At 37.5% G+C, this 17,932-nt stretch overlaps 1 protein-coding gene across 1 annotated transcript in view; it reads right to left on the bottom strand.

Annotated features, from left to right (window-relative positions):
* Positions 1-6,638: 6,638 nt before the first annotated feature.
* LOC134801823 (homeobox protein orthopedia-like) overlaps positions 6,639-17,932 on the bottom strand; it is a 51,994-nt gene continuing 40,700 nt past the window's right edge. Inside the window, exons 5-8 of the mRNA XM_063774457.1 lie at positions 8,312-8,474; positions 7,503-7,661; positions 7,061-7,174; positions 6,639-6,800 (exon numbers count right to left, since the gene is read on the bottom strand). Of these exons, the coding sequence (XP_063630527.1) occupies positions 6,664-6,800; positions 7,061-7,174; positions 7,503-7,661; positions 8,312-8,474 (573 nt within the window). The 3' untranslated portion in view covers positions 6,639-6,663. The remainder of the gene's footprint in view (positions 6,801-7,060; positions 7,175-7,502; positions 7,662-8,311; positions 8,475-17,932) is intronic.

Raw genomic sequence — 17,932 nt, 5'->3', positions numbered from 1 at the left:
CAACGGCGTGAGCAGATCTGATCTGATAGTGGATCTGGTAGGCACGTGCTCTGTCTCAGAGGTCATCATCTTAAGGCTTTTAAATCTTGAGATTTAAACAGTCTGTGAGCGTACCTACTTACATCATAGCCACTTATAGCCAATACACTTAAGAGTGATTCTCAAAATAGTGGCATCTACAGGTTAAGGTTAACGAAAATTTTTTTTTGTGTTTTGTTTCAGTTTTAAGAATGGAGAATAATTTTTAATACTTCAAGTAACCCAAATTTCAACGAACGAAATTATGGCAAGTTGAAGTTTTGAGATACAGGTTAAAATTACACTAGACAGGTTAGGAGGGAATTGTAGCAGGTTAAAGTGAGGCCTATGTTCAGCAGTGGACGTCTTATGGCTGAGATGATGATGATGATGAAAGTGAGTTTTAATATAAAATAATATAACTATGATCAAATTGAAAGAGTCTAAAATCACGTCCTGCATTTCCTGTGTGAACATCCAGACGGCCAGCACGAGCTGACGTTACTATGCTAGTGAAAGCGGACATATATAGACTCAAAGGTCTTGTACATATATGGTCAGAAGTCACTATCACCTGTCAAGATTTACATTAACCTGTACATTGATCACAGGTTAAAGTTAAGCAGGTTATAGTGAAAAATACATTCTTTTATATTTTATCTCTTAAACGGATAATAATACGTATGTCTCACTTTTAGCATACATAGATGAATATACCTTCATACAAAATTAAAATAATATTATTACATTATGCCCCATACCAATTTCGTAAAATAATCGAGACAAGTTAAAGTTAATATTTTGTTACAAACTCCAGATTTCTGCCTTTAATCACTAAATAAATAAATTTATCATGAATAGTGGCATAAAACAAAATGAAATGCCGTTCGATTTTAATCTTACCAGTAAAAGATATAATATTAAATGCAATAGCATTTCATTTTGAGTTGTGCCAGTATTCATGATAAGCGTCGTCTTGTCTCTCCGAAACTACGACACTTGGGTCATAATGGTTCCCTAGGGTGGTTAATTTGATACTTAGCTAATATTTTGTCACAGTTATGATCTAAATATAATTTTATGTGCTTGAGTTTGATGCGATACCGCGGATGTACAGGTTACAGTGAAAATATCCTTGGACAAACTTCGTGCGTCCATATTGTTGTACAAAAATTATATATAAGACCCGTGCAACGTACATTTTAAAAGATATTGTCTATGTTATTATATAGCATGGTATTTTATTAACATTAATTGGTGCTTATAAAATCTAAAGAACTAAAACTGGAAGAGCGATGCATTTGAACAAGACAGGTTACAGTGAAAAGTGGTACCTACACTTTATTTTTTTTCAATATAAGTATTAAATAAAAATAATGACTTGGCCTCGATAAACATTGTTTTTGTTTATCTATAAACATTTTTGTTTCATATGAAAAAGAGCAAATGAGCATACATTCAATTCATAAACTCGATGACAGGTTAAGATGCCACTATTTTGAGAATCACTTTAAATTCTCTCACAAGAGAATTTCGGGCTGGAGTCCCTTACGTTTGTTACATAATACGGATTGGAGCCCATCCAAGAAATTCAATTTCGCTGAATGTATTAAATATTTGACTTACGTGCGATACAGGTTTCGAAAGTTTCAGAAAACTTTTTAGACAGGACCCAGAAATGGATAGAAAGACATACAGTTTGATTTTTTATGATGTTGGAGCCAAAGTAGCCAAACGAGCAGATGAATCGCCTGATGGTAATATTGGTAAGCAAGTACCGCCGCCCATGGGCTCCAGCAACACCAGTTACAAGTGATAAAGATGAGAGGAGCATGCTCTTTTCTTGAAGGCATCGGTCGGGAAATACCACGGGCGTCACGTCCATTCATTCCACAGTTTAGCTGTGCGAGGCAGGAAGTTTCTGGAGAAACGCACAGTTGAGCATCTAAGTATTCTCAGTGGTGGTGAAGATCCTTCAAAACCTTCGTAACGCTGCTTCATCTAAACCTAAACATATGGAGCAAAAGCGTTACCGCATTTTACGTTAACTAGATCACTGAGCAGTGTGCAGATGATCTAATCTGATATCCCGTCAGTTTTAGCAATAGCTACGTACTTCTTCATCTTGCAAATCAGAACTAGCCCCAAATATGGTGCATATGGCATAAACCACCACGGTTTACGGAAACTTGTTTTTAAATGGGGGTTAGGCAGTTACTCGTGTGTGCAGAACTAATCTCAATAATCTCATACGTAGAATATTTAAGTGTCGATGGGCAAGAAAATTCTATCGCCGTATTTCTCAGTACCTAATAGATAACCACGACGATGATGACGATGAGTGTCGCTGAGTACAACACTATTCGTACGAGTATTTAGTATCATATGGGGAAGTAGTTTAATGTAAAAAATATGTTTTGTTCAGCAAAAACATCAGATGATCAGCAGGTTAATATACGAGTAGACTTCAGCTGACTAACAGATTGTTTTCTGACCAAAACAGTTTTTGTGCATAAGTCACATAAGTGTCTATAAGTACCTACTTGTGGTACTTGTCTAGAGTACCATCAGCCGCAAAAGTCCATGGCGACTTAATCAATGAATGAATACCTACATTCATAACTTCTCAATGCAATTTCGCAGCTCACTGTACATTCGCCTAATATCATAAAAATTGTAGAGTAAAGTTGTAGGTATTAGTAGTTATATAAGCTGTCATGCTCCATATATACCGAGACAAAGTACCTACACAAACAAGTATATACACAGTGAAGCGCATGCGTCCAGGCATCAGTTACAGGGCGTTGCGAAAGTCTATCAGTGGTCGAGTCTAGACCAGTTCCTAGCAATCTGCGTGCTCCAGTAATCCTGCGTAACTTGCCCGCGCTTGCGCAACGCCCAAGCATATTTACACTTTGAGAAGCTTGACTTGATATTGATTTAGCATTACTGTCAAATGAGTATCAAATCGAGTTAAGATTTTTAAAGTTTGGAATAGTTCTCATAGGTAAATAAAATATAATAATCTGTAAAATTGATATGCTATTATAACTCGCAGTGCCTTTTACTTGCACCAATACATGCGAGATACTCGCTTAATCATGTCAAAATGAGATGAAAATAATGGGGTTGGCCAGCCGAAGTATTAACCAGATGGCGCCAGCATAGATTTTACCTGTCAATCCTTCCTCAGGGCCAAAATCTCATAGAACAAATACTCATTGTGTTAGAGAGGTAATTTCTACGAAAACATTGAAATATATTATTGTTGGAAAAGGGTTGTTTGAATAACGATACGTTATTAAAAATTACAGTACAATTCCTGTTAGTTCAAGATTGACAGATTTTTTGCCTTGATTTCATAAAGAAAACTTACACTCTACAAACGCATATCTTGTGGACATCTAGCGACGAATAGTAAAACCAAAACGACTCAAATAAGGATACATGAGGTGCAGCTATCGCACACAAGATGGCGTTAAAAACAAACGTATTTCTTGTATAATATTCGTTTTTATTAGTGCTTATATTTGTTGACATCCATTCACGATAGGTAATGCATTTACAAAAATGCATTATTTGTAGAAGCAAAAAGATGACAAAACTGTTACAACAAACAAATACTTAACAGGGAACCGAGCTGACATCTAGCGGTATTTACCACGTATCGCAATCACTCATACATACAGTTGAAATATTCGTCGCTTGTACCAACTTGTACGTATTCCAGTAGGTGGCGGTGGTGGAGAATTTATATAGATGTGGCCGTACAGGCCGTCTTTCGACAGAAGATTACAACTTTTAGAACACCATTTGACTTTGATCCTTATTCTTTCAGTGATATGTGTTAAATTTGTTTATATCAAAAAGTAACGCCATCTACTCGAGACTAGGCCAAATACAATCTTTTCTAAATAATTTACCATGACAATAAATAACTATCTATACACTCTATTATCTTTGGTCATAGATAGAGGTGTATTTTAAAATGGAAGAGTGAGGGCAACTATGTACAATAGACTAGGATCTCTAGAACAGTATCACACCGTATCTTATCCTTGTATTGTGTTCATAGGCTTCAAGACACCCGGCTGAAAAGTGGTGCCGTTATTCCCCCTTAGGTTGTCGACTGGACCGTGTTGTCACCGTGTTCGGCGACGATGCGATGTATTGTTTTCTGGGGTGTAAGTAGATGTCGGTAGCCACATACAAAACTGGACGTATGTAGTTGTGTAACACGGTCCGTTGTCCGGCGAAAACACCGGTTTTTGTTATTGGAAAATCATCATAAAGAAAGCCATTTTTATTTTTACCGCTCTTTATTAGTTGCAAAGTTGGGTTTTCAGACTATATTTTATTGTAAGTACTTACTTATTTGTTAATACGCTGGTTGGCTGCGGATTCCGTTACAGTGACCATAAATAAATTATTGTCGGGCATACCCTAAAGAATAAATAATCGTAAAATGAAACTCCACACGTTGAACATTGTCTATTTTATTGTATGTATGTATACTTAGAGCTAACAATAATACTAGACGATATATTACACGCAGGAGCGAGCGAGCGCGAACGGCCGTCGGCCATTTTCGCCAGTTATTCATAATTATTATTCTCTCTATTAAGCTAATAATAATCACTCAGTCCTTTACTTATATATAAAAGCAACAAAATGTAAAAATAATAATAGTAAATAAGCCAAAATTCAAATAGCATTAAAAACATGTTTAGTATAGTTTTACCAAATGATTAAACGTCACTTTGGCTTGATTTTTATAAAATAATAATATACAAAAATATCTTATGTGACAGTTTTAATTTCGTAAAATAATTTCTTGCTAAAAACTAAAAGAAACGGACGGAAGATTACACAGAAAATAAATGGAGATTAAGAAAATAAAATAGGAACTATCAACCACTTTTAACTAATTCAATATAAAATATATTCAGTGGCCGCCAGTTACTCAAAAATACAAACATTTCAAATTCTTATCGAACCATACAGCTATACATTTACAGTATACTCGGGTTGCGTATACATTTTCATATTTTATACCAAAGACATGAACGTTATAGAAAAAAGACGAATGGCTGTTTCAGATTTTACTCCAGCAATATTTAGAAATTGTCTGTTTAATAAGTTGTGTGAACTTGATTGATACAGGCATTTTTGCTTAAAAACAGTCTAATATGTTTATAAAACTAGAGCTAGCTAAAGTTATTTTGTTTAACAAATAGGTATCACATATCTGAATATGCTTTTTCATTAGGTAATTTATTTTATTTGTTGATACAAATATTAAATATTATTTTTTGGGATTTGTGAATAGGAAGAACAAACCTACAAATAACAAAGTACAAAAACTAAAATTGCCTGTATCAATCAAAGTCCTTACTTTAACCACACTACATATAACATATGCCTCTACTCTGTACCGGAATGTCAAATAATACCTACTCTAAACATACATAGAGTAAACTACCTACAACTATTTAATACTTCACGATGATACCTATGCTTAAGAAATAAATAGCTTACCGTTATTACTATCATTATTATTTATTATTGTACGAACGCGTATACATAGTTTGAATACAGCTCACATTTTATTAAATTTGAATTGTCCTAAAGGACTTTGTTGTCACCCCATTGTGACAGGACTTCGAATCGTTTTATAACTAGAGTCTATACTTCCACGCACAAGTTTGACAGTCAATAATGCACTATTTAAAAAGTTTAAATGTTGCTATAGATGATTTTGTCGAAATTAAAAATATACCGTAGGGTTATGGTTTCAAAGTCAGTAAGTTTATTATTTAATTTCACCCTTTAAGCTGGCAACCCTTTTTCCTGTCAAACTAGTATCGAGCTATGGATTTAATGTTAGATTTAAGTTTGTCTTACTCTTATATACATTTTGACATTAATGCCAGTATTCAAATGATCACCATCATCACATCACAAGAATGAAAAAAATGATTGCAATTTTTTAGACATGTACACATTTTGTGACACTCGCCTAACAATACGAGTACGTAGCGTATGTGTTTGTTTGAATCACATTTCTGTTACATTTATTTTTGGTATTGCATATATTTTTTCTATTATCTGAGGTTGCACTTGAGTAATTTACATCAGGAATGTTGTCGTTCATATCACTCATGTCAGCATGTCTGTAGACGGCATGTTATAAGCGGCGTCGACGCAAGTGCCGCAGCTACAGGCGCACTGTTGTCACAAGTGTGATCAGGAATGAACCGTCTCGATGGTTCACTCAGACACTTACTTGGAAACTGTGATCTTTTCTACAGGGCGGACAGTAGACAACATTGTACGCTTCATAGACGCAAGGGCTGCAGCTGCAGGTGTAGGCGCGGTGCGGTCACTAGATGTAGGACGGGATGGTTTATTCAAACGTTAGTTTCTGTGATTTCTCTTTTGTTTGTCGACAGGGCGGTCAGTAGACGGGGCTATGCACGTCATAGTTGAGCTGCAGACACGGCGTTATGGCGGCGAACAGCTGTACATATCGCCGACGCAAGCACTGCAAGTATAGGCGCGGTGTTGTCACAAGTCGATCATCACGTAGGACGGGATGGACCATATTGTAAACAGTTGTGGGCATCATTTCTATCGACTGGGCGGTCAGTAAACGGGGCTATGGGCGTCGTAATTGAGCTGCAGATACGGCGGGATGGCGGCGGAGAGCTCGGACGCGCGCCGGCGCAGCGCCGCGATGCTGTGCCCACGCCACACCTCCTCTTCGCCTTCGCCGCCCGCTCCTGTCGAAAGAGATTCGTTGAAATCGACACATGATTCCTTCTAGAAATCAGATCAATATTACTATAACATAACAAGTAGAAGGTGGAGGTACTGACGCAGAGGTAGAATACACTTGAAAACTTTATGGTAAAAAATTTAATGAAATTGTTGTGTCGCATTAAATGTCCACGTCTCTTTTTCAACGTCTATTCTCTAGGTGTCCATGCAGGATTATTGCCTTAAATTGGGATTATGACTTAGATTTAAGGATAATTTCTACCTGAAGCGGTGGGCGAGGCGTTGTTCCCGCAGTGCATGTGGGGGGGAGTGGGGGAGCCTTCCAGCGCGCCGCCTTGCTGCCCGATGTTGTTGCAGTACGACATCATGGTGTCGCCTGTCACATATAAAAACAAAGGTTAGGATTTTTGCTTAAATCTTAGATACCTATTTAAGACCGAATCTATTACACTTCTGCGTGGTAATCAAATTAATTTTCAATTCTTTCATCCAAAGCAGAGACACACAAAATTAACTTTCTTCTTATGCAATAATAAATTTATGCTACATGTCAGTGACAGTGCTGCTGAATATTTAATGTTATCCCTCATCTGAAAAGGCGTTCACAAGGGTTTTGGCTATTTTAAGCGGCGACGGAAGGGCAGTTGATTCAGATATTCGTATAGTCCAAATGTATTGTAGTGTATTGTACTGTGGAGACTTACCCAGCGAGTTGAGCGGGTAGTGTGACTGGTAGGGCTGGCTGGAGGCCACGGAGGAGATGGGTAGCGCCGGGTTGAGGTCGGCGGAGAGCTGGGGCAGGCCACCCACGCCGGCACCGAAGCCACCCATGGAAACGCCGCCCTGCGAGAGCTGGCCTAGCCCTGAAACACAATGACAATTCTGATTAGACTCGATCGTTTCCTTAATTTCGTACTGTAGAAAAATGCTAATAAAAGTAGAACGTAAAATAATCCCTGGATTAAACTTTAAAGACTACCCACTTTGCCCGTCGCCCTTCAGCCAAAACTCTTCGGTGATGGTCGCTAGATGGAACTCTCATTATAAATAAAAGAGTTAAAATGTATGTAGCCTGTTTTCTGCCTTCAATTTTAATCTAAGTATAAAGACGCCAATCGTTTATCGACAAATGCTAATCAAAAATTAAAAACATATCAGGATAACAGGGGCCCGCTTCTCAAAAGCTTGTAACTTGACGATCATAATATAAATTCATATAGATTAGTGTAAAATAATTTATATTGTAATTTCATATTATGAAATAAATAAATCTAAATCTAAACCTAAATCTTGTAATACAAATGGAAATCCCTTTCTAACAAAAGCTGTCAAAAAGTGACATCTTGTATTACAAGTTACAAGCTTTTGAGAAACGGGCCCCAGATGCGAAAGAGTCACGTGATGATTTTCATACATTTAAGTTTTGATTAGCATTTTCTATAAACAAATTTCACTTAGCGCTCAGTAATGTTTTGTTTTATTGATGATGATGTTTTGTATTTGTATGTTGTACCTGCAGGCATGCTCCACGGTCTATCTCCGAAGACCCCAGGACTACACACATCTCCTCCGAACGGCGGGAGACCATGAGATGGTAACAAAGATCCCGGAGATCTAAACACGTTGGTGCTCTTCTTGCGTTTCTTCCACTTCGCCCGACGGTTCTGGAACCACACCTGTAAACAAGGAAATCATCGTTAAAAATAAGTAGTTTACGAATCCACTTTATCAATCGACAATTTGACACACATCAACAGAATGGGTGTAGAAGGATCACTGCAAAATCTGTGAAAAGAAGCGTTAAAGGGTAGATTGCCCAGCCAGGGTAGTACCATGCTGAGTCGGGACCATTTCGTGGCGTGTATGTCAAGTTGTGTTACGTGTTGTTTTCTTCTTTTATTTTGCCACGAATAAACGCCCTCTATTCTCTATTCTCTCTAAATCGGTTGCTAGAAGTTGCCTTTATAGCAACTCATATAGAAATCCAGGCGCAAAAGCCGTTTCTCCAAATATTCGCAAATACCGGGTGTGGCCTGTAACATGAGCAAAAAATTAAACGTTAGGCTGTACTCCTCATACTGACCAACATTTGTTCAGCGACTTTTAAAAATATCTTGTATTTTGATTTTTAATACACTTAAAGTTTATTCTAAGACGCAATGTATTGCGAATTTTGATGTTTAAGGCGTGACAAGTAACGTCAATCACAATGATATGGTGTGGCGATGGCGTCCATTGAAGATAATATTTATTTTGTATGAAAAACAGGGAGTCTAAATACTTCATAATTTTTAAAAGTTGTTGAACAAATGTGTCACCGTTTGAGGAGTACAATCTATGTTTTAATTCTTTGCTCGTGTTACAGGCCCCACCCGGTATAATTCATTGATTGAACCGTCTGAAATGGAATGGATATCCTAATTTCTCTGCCAACATTTACAGTACCTTTTAAGGATAGGTACTTCGTAGAGAGCTAGAGAGGTTAATATACGTGTCAAAGTTTGTGTTATTGGTAGTTCAAATAAACATTACCGAACCATTGTTGCAGCGGCAACAACATGCAAGTAGGATTGTTTTCCCTAATTGACAATTGGAATAGCCTATGAAAGCTATAATTATGTTATGTAGGTAAGTACATAGGTATACTTATTTAAGCAGGCGCTGACTTATTACTTGAGTATCTTCTCCTACATATTTAAAAAATATGTATGTTTGCGGTAATTGTACCAATATATTTCTGTCACAACATAATTCCAGCACATCTATTAAAATCTAAAACAAACGACTCAACAATAAAAACGCGTAAAAAAGACGCGAAGCGACAGCCGTATTAAAAATTCACCCCCGCGAGCGAGACGGCTGCACCGTGTACTAGGAGGGAAAGAGAGGGGAGTAGTCATTTGGCAACTGTCACGAGCAGTCATTATTTATCGCCGTTTGTCGCCGACTTTATTTACCTGTTTTGGAACAACGACGTGGAATACGTAGTGTTTATTTTCAGGCTAGGTTACGTTCAGCTCGCTGTCAGTGTTCTATACTTAACATGAACACTGTTCGCAGATTGACAGCAGTCATGTGGATCTCCGGTTGAACTTCAAAATGGCAAAGTCGTCTCGAAAGCAATTAGAGTTAGACCAAGAAAAGTCTGCAGCGATTTTGATAGCCCACGCAGTGCAAGTGTTATTTAAAATGTCAAACTGCCATGAAATAATGACGTATAAATAACACTTGCACTACGTGGTGGGCTATCTAAATCGCTGCAGACTTTTCTTGGTCTAACTCTACCAGACAACGTCATGCATTGATGGTGCAAGCAATTATTGAAAAGAAGAAGCTAAAGCATCGAAATAGAATACATAAATAGGTATTGTAAATCAATGAGATAAATACACTGACAGATCATATCAAATAATAGTAATCGTAATTTGCAATTGCTTTTCAAAAACGGACAGTAATAAGTACCTAAGAGCGTACCTATTCGTTAATTACAAACATAAATAACCACGGATCACCTATTAATTAATTAATTAAATTTAAATCAACTGTGTCGAATTTTTGGCAAATTCACGCAACCTGCAACCAACTCAAATTACACAAAACAGTGAGGCGCTGAGGCGGCGGCATCATAGCAAAAGTACCTACAGATAATATCACCAAAGCTTATAATTTTATAAAATAATGTGTATTTCCAGAAAATTATTATTCAGAATCAGAGTCAGAATATTTAGAAAATAATTACCTCAGAATAAACAATAGACACAAACATCGACAAATAGTTGACCATTACGAATCCTAACCCTAACAATAAGACAATGAATTCATCAAACATGAAAAATCACCGGCCACATTTATTCCTGCCCGCGGTCCGGCGTCCCGCGGGATCCGGGATGCCCCGGAATCAATATCCCGGGAAATGACGGGCGATTTGCCCTAATGCCGGACCATTTGTCACCGGATCGGACAGATCAACGGGATTTAGGACGAGGCAAACTAATTGTATTTATAGAAACTTTCAATTGGGGTATATTTTGGATTAATTTATTTTATTTTAAACCAGTGCCAGTGGATAATATTTTCTTCTTCATTGCACATTTTATCTGTATTTGGGTCACATGTTATTGTACCTATGCCTAACTAGTTCGAGTATTTCCTGTAGACATCGCAAAGTTAAAGGAATCTAAAGCTAATTTTTACGCGATAGGTACCTTTTCAGGCGGTATAGTATAGGTACATTTTTAGGGTTCTGTACCCAAAGGGTAAAAACGGGACCCTATTATTAAGACTCCGATGTCCGTCTGTCACCAGGCTGTATCTCATGAACCGTAATAGCTAGGCAGTTGAAATTTTCAAAGATGATGTATTTCTGTTGCCGCTATAACAACAAATACGAAGAACAGAATAAAATTAATATTCAAGTGGGGCTCCCATACAAAAAACTTGTTTTGTTTTTGCCGTTATTTGCGTAATGGTACGCGTGCACGAGTCCGACTCGCACTTAGCCGAGTTTTCCCGTACTTGAGACTCAAATACTACAGCAGAATTTAGGAAATCTTATACATGAATCTTGCACATGCACAGACACTCGGGACTTAATTAAATGTTCTTGTTTTCTTATTCTTCTGAAACCCTGAAAGCCTGAACCCATCAGGTGCCATTGCCTTGGTGACCGACCATCCATTCGATTGGTGGAGTGGAGTGGTAATGGGCGGGTCACGGCGCGGTCCCGTTCGCGCGGAGCGCCGTGAGCGCGCGGTTAGCGCGCCATGTTTGCGGGTCGTGCGTCTGCGCATGGGCGGGAGTCACAAGCGACAGCGGGTCGGATGGCCTAGCCAAGATGCCAATCATTGTCGTAGCGCAAACGATTGGCAATCTAGGCTAGGCACCCTGATTTTACAGCAATATACCTACCTACCTCTGTTAGCTACTTCTGTAGACCTTGTCGTGGTGCAATAAGATTTAAGAAAGGTCAGCAAACTGTGGCCATCTAGCAGCCTAGCCAATAAGTCATTCGCACATCGTCAAACGCCAAACGAAGTGTCGTTTATTGTAAGGGAAAAATAACCGTTATGTTTTTTTTTAAAGCAAGTGTTTAGGACTATAAGGTGGCAATGAGGCAAATAAGGATTTCTTGTACTCTTGCCCATTAAAAGGTAAATTTTTATCAAAAGTTCCGTCACGGGATGTGCCCGCTCCTGCGCCCGCCGCCGCTCGTGGCTCGGCGCGTGCACCGGCCCCCGCTAATGCGTTCAGTCAACAACGCAGCAGCTAACTGTTGCCACCTCGGGGTAATGGGTTCACGTCGAGGTTTGGATATTTTTCCGTAACTCTATATAAGAACCTACCTACCTAAAGAAATATGGCGCCTCATTAGTGTACGGTAAAACCGTCTATTGTTGCTAGAGCGCAGAACTTTAAAAATTGGACCTGCCTGAGCAAGGTCTGGCTGGCCTTATGATGGTCTTCCCAACCAAAAATTTGATACGCCGGTGTACCTCACATTGACCTTATATAGTTTCCAGGTTGTTTTTCGGTTTATTATAGGTATTTAATACAATTTTGTCGCACAACATAGAAGGTATCTGTTTTTAATTGTTTGAGTGCAATAAATGGACCATCCATCTACACAAACTAAATAGTTTAAGGCCCCACCTCATCAAATATTAGTAATGTAAGTACAGTAGACCTTGACACGAAATCACGATGACGCTACGTCATTGCGAATATTTCACCACGTTGCGACGTTCTTTAAAAGTTTAGATTTTTTCAAGAGTGTGCAAAAATTTAAGTACTTACATAAATGCCGACTTCTACTTTAAGATTGGGCAACTTTGCATTGACCTTAGCCATTGGACAAACCCTGAAATCCCACGTACGGTTACTTCTCAGAAATGCTCTAACGGTATTTTTTTTTAAATTAGAACAAAAGATAATAAATTAAATTATCAAACAAAAGTTATTTCCAATAATCGACAACAAAAAGAAACATACTGTATTAATCATTGGCAGTGTTTTTGACAATTTGTTTGAAAATGTGCGGCAATGATGACATTTGTCAAAAGTCAGAATATTATTAATGTCATAAATAAAAAAGATAATCAAAACGGTCGAAGAAGGTTTCATACTATTTATTACCTCAGGAGCTACTAACACATACAGGTTGCTCCAAAGTAAAAAAAATCGTAATTTGTTAATTTCTTCGTAACCGCTACACCGATTGTTATGATACTTTGTATACTCGTTCTAAATACCCTAATGCATATGTACATTTCGGCTTTGTCCAATGGCTAGGGACACCCTGTATAGAGTGGCATTAAAATAATGCCATCTTAATTTGATACGGTCTATCTGTAATATTGTTGTCTGATACCTAATATGTTGTAGACGCATATTTAGATAACAAACATGGCTAACATATATTCCATGTCTCCAGAATCTTAATCGAATGGCGGCGGTCATAGGACAAGAACTCTCGTATTTGTATTATATATATACTTACTTCACTCAGACACAGAAAGGATGAGCTTCGCTCCTTATGCTCTAGTGATCTTCATTAAGTGGAGTATCTGTACAACCCAAAGAGTTAGAAGCGACTAAAGAACTGACGGTCTTCTCCACAGACCTTAGTAGCAAAAACTTGTGTATATTTTTTTTCTTAAACGAATATTCTTCCCTAAAAAGTACAACACAAAAGCCAAGACGCGCCGAAATCCGGGATAACTAATAGTCGTAGTGCACATAATTCGAGCGTTGTACATTACCATAAGCCGGCCTGTATTGCATGACATAGCGTAGCGAGTAGCGAACCGCGCTCTATAAAAAAAACCACTGTAACATGGCCTGCATACATAAGTGTTTTATACTCAATAGATTTCATATTTCTTTTGATATGTATTTGAGAAACAAACTCATACTTATTTTCAAGGATGATACTGGAAATAAAAAGAAGGTCCATGGACCTTCTAAGAAGAAGACAGGGTTCGAAACAATTGCATTTTGTTGCTGCAAATGTCAAAACCAAAGTATCAGCACTCAGCAGTAATGTCGCGGTGTAGCAGTATCGCTCACGAGAAAAATCTGTTACAAGTAAATAGTGTGCTACACTTAGACCACGTTGTACGTAGGTAGGCTTCATTAAAATTTGGATTCTATGTTAATTTTATTTGTCAAAGATAACTTTATACTGGCAAATGACTCCGAATAGTCAGTAAAAGAGTTTCGGTAGAACTAGGTATAGTCGAGCTTATATTATCTGGTAAACTTTTTTTCACTCCACCAAAACTTCTCCAAATGGTAACTCTATTTTAAACGTTGTAGAGATCTGACTTAAAATAAGGGTAGCTTGGCAAGCTTGGTCGGCGGCCGTTCGTACGCGCGCCGCGCGCCGGCTGTAAATATCAATATGGCAGTTTACGCCTAATATTGCTTTTGGATATGCGGCAAACATATTAACTTAGTTTATTGTGATCGCAAATTTTAGATAAGAGTTATATGCCAATTCGAGTTTTAGTTATTTGATCTGTTTCCGATATGATACTGATCTGTCAGTGTCAAAGTTACGTTTTTGGTTGAAGAAATTTAATGTCACTTTTTACACTCTCAGACCAGTATCATATCGGAAACAGATCTAATAACTAAAACTCGAATTGACCGGTTAGTAGCATATTCTGTTAGGATAGGTTACAGTTGTTATTATTTATTAAAATCCTGCTCGGAGTAAATATCAATGTGGCGTTTACGCGTAATATTACTTTTAGGATTTGGATGTGCGGCAGACAAACTGCCGTATTCGAACTTCAAGATATTCACAAGATACGACTAGATCCATTCTAGATACATACGTTATAGTTTAGATATCAACTAGTTCTCTTTTGCAGCGCAATTCGGGCAACCAATGTCACTTTTACGTTAGATAGAGTAAGATATCTATTAGATGTGAATTGGATCTCTAAGTCATATCCTGTGGAAATCGTTCAACAGTATCTCCAGAATCGCGCATATGTCAAATTTGACAGGTTAGATCTTAACATATCGTTATCGTATCTTGGTGATGTCTAAAAGATGTCTAATAAATGTCTATTTCAAAATCCGAATCGGGCCCATAGTCACTTGTTTTATTGTGAATGCACTGGAATCTAAACTCCCGAAATAGCATCGCAGCCTCGTATACATGCATTAGGTACACACATTATAAGGACCAAGTTATCAAGGATTTACTTAGATATTAGGTAATTATATATATTAGTATGAAATATGTATACCGTCGCCCAGTCCTCATAGTAAGTATACATACTTTGCTTAGATCGTTTGGGGCTAAGTCGATCTGTGTAAGATTGTCCCCAATTTTTTTTTTTTTTCATATACTAAGATGTGACTATACATAAGCATAAGATGAAACACATAACGTCGGGCTCCGAGATATAATGCGGTGCGTGTTTTATCGCGGGGCGGGGCGCCACGCCCGGCCAGCGGCTGGCAAACTGTGCACAATTTTAATGATACCTATAGGTATGAGGTAAACGAGTTGACAAATCGCCCGATGGCAAGAAATTACCGTCGTCCATGGACCCTGCAACATCGGAGGGGTTATAAGTGCGTTGCTGGCCTATAAGATGGAGTACGCAGGTGATGACTCACAAATATATGTAACTGTGTTTTATTTAACTGATTGTCCACTCTCTAAAACTTAAATAATGCTGAAGCAACATATTTTAATATAATGTTTCATTGGTATTTAGGATTTAAGTTTACCTCATTTAGGAGTACTTGATTTAAAAATATACATTAATGTTATAGTATTTTAGAACAGACTGCATTTTGTTACCTTTGTATTTAAAAGTCAAACTAACAAAAGTTTTAACTGTATCTTTTATCTTTATCCCAAATTGCCATATGATATCTAATTAAGATTATATAATTAAGAACTTTACAACGTATTTTAACTAGCGTTTATTCACTTTATTGATTAAAATTGGATTTAGGACTTCTAAATCGGTTAGTAAAAACGTCTCTGAAAATCGGTTAGGAATTGGTTTGATAAACAAAAGCAAATAGAGGCGATAATAAATCTACGATAACAGATTGAAAGTTTGATGAAAGCTAAAACGGTCGATGTTTACTTCCTTGCAGGTTTGTATCTTACTCACAATCCACTGACTACATGGGTCAAATATTTTAAAACTAGCGAACCGCCCCGGCTTCGCACGGGTTACACAAAACCTTAACAAATTATAAACCTAAATCTTCCTCAAGAATCATATTGATATTGATAGGTGAAAATCGCGTGAAAATCCGTTCAATAGTTTTCAAGTTGATCGCGAACATACATACATACCTTCATGCAGACAGACTTTGTTTTATAAGGTCTAGTGATGACTTGATGTTATGCGTCTTTCCGGTGGACATCATAATTATCATAAAATGAACGAACTTTAAAACCTAATTGAAAAAAAAATGGTAATGAAAAATAAATCATAAAAGTTTATTGTAATTTAACAATACAGTAAATCACGACCTTGTATCCTGAGCTAGGAAACCCTGTGTTAATGTCTCAATCTACATCATTTAATCTATATATATATATATACTGTATATATACTGTATGTAAATAAATGATTTTTATATTTATTAGTAAATAAATAAATGAATTTTTAATCTATTTATACAAGTTGTACAGAGAGTTAAATGAAAACTTACAGATACCTATGCCTATTTTCGTACTTTATCCTTTTAAGCATGTCAAAACCTACTTCTTAAAATTCGTATCATAAAGATCTTAGAAAATGTATTTAAAACTTATGTAAAGTCCACAGAAAAAGTGCCGGTTTTCCTCAACGTTTTTGACACATATGCGAAGATACACAATGTATTAAAAGGCAAGCTGATAATTATGAACCATATATGAATTGCTTAATGCGTTTCAAACCCTGTACTGTGTGTAAATTCTTCCCGCTTAAAACGTTTATTTTCATTTCATAGTTCTAGCTGAATTTTTCAGGCGACCAGGAATTTTCCGTCGCGTTATCCAAATCGTAAAAGCTGTTGTAATAACTTGTATTGTAACTCATGAAACAGTAAAAAGAACTTTAACTATAAGCGTTATTTTCTCCCATTACAATCGGCAGCTAAAAAGCAGGCAAAGTTAGATTACTTTAGTCGTGTTGAAGAAAGCGAATGGTACAAAGTTTGGGAACTCGAGACCGGAAGCGGAAGCGTTAGGGATGAGCGTCGAGCTTTTATGGGGTAAGTACATAGGGCGAAGGTACTCATTGAATTTATGTATTGAAGATTTATGAAAATAAAACAAACTGTGAATCTTATTAAGGATGATTCACACTAGACCGGGCCGGAGCTTCCGGCGCTTCGTTTTCTATGGAAAGCTCCACGTGATCACCGATCAGCCGTCATAGAAAATGACATGTCGGGTGCCTCGGCCCGGGCCCGGCCCCGTCTAGCGTGAGTCATCCTTTAATCTTTCAAATATATAAGTAGGTGATACAGGGTGATACGTTATAATACGGCCGACCTTCACCGATCTGTCTGAAGGATGAAACTTATATTTTATAAAAGAAATATGTTCCTGAACATAAATAAATAGGGTTGCCTAAAGAAATATGGTCATGCAAGGCTTTTATAGTTGGTCAAGCAGATCTTGTCACTAGAAAAAGGCGGCTAATTTGAAAAATGTAGGCGCGAAGGGATATCGTCTCATAGACAATTTGAATTTTGCGCCTTTTTCTACTGACAAGATTTGCTTGACCATCTATACAAAGTAATTTCAATTTCACTGACTTGCCTACCGAAGGAACTAAGTTCCAATAGAAAGTATACAAAATTAATCAGTTAGGTTGCCTATCTTTTTCCGGTCACTATTATGCGGTTGCCGTGTTATTTTTTCTCGTGCTACGATAATCGTATGGTCGAGGCGAGAAACTCGCACCATCTAATTGGGCCTTTAAACAGGTGAGTTGATATCGATAATTGCACTCATATGCCAACCGCTTGAATTAGAATATACATATATCATATATAATCTTGTCTGTTACCTCCCGTGATTCTTCTCACCTGATGGTCTCATCGGAAGATCAGCGCTGGAAGCCACCAGCAACATGCTGAGATGGGGCCATTTCGTGGCACT

Source organism: Cydia splendana, chromosome 2, assembly GCF_910591565.1.
Source record: "Cydia splendana chromosome 2, ilCydSple1.2, whole genome shotgun sequence".
Taxonomy (NCBI): domain Eukaryota; kingdom Metazoa; phylum Arthropoda; class Insecta; order Lepidoptera; family Tortricidae; genus Cydia; species Cydia splendana.
This window is presented reverse-complemented; position numbering and strand designations above follow the sequence as displayed.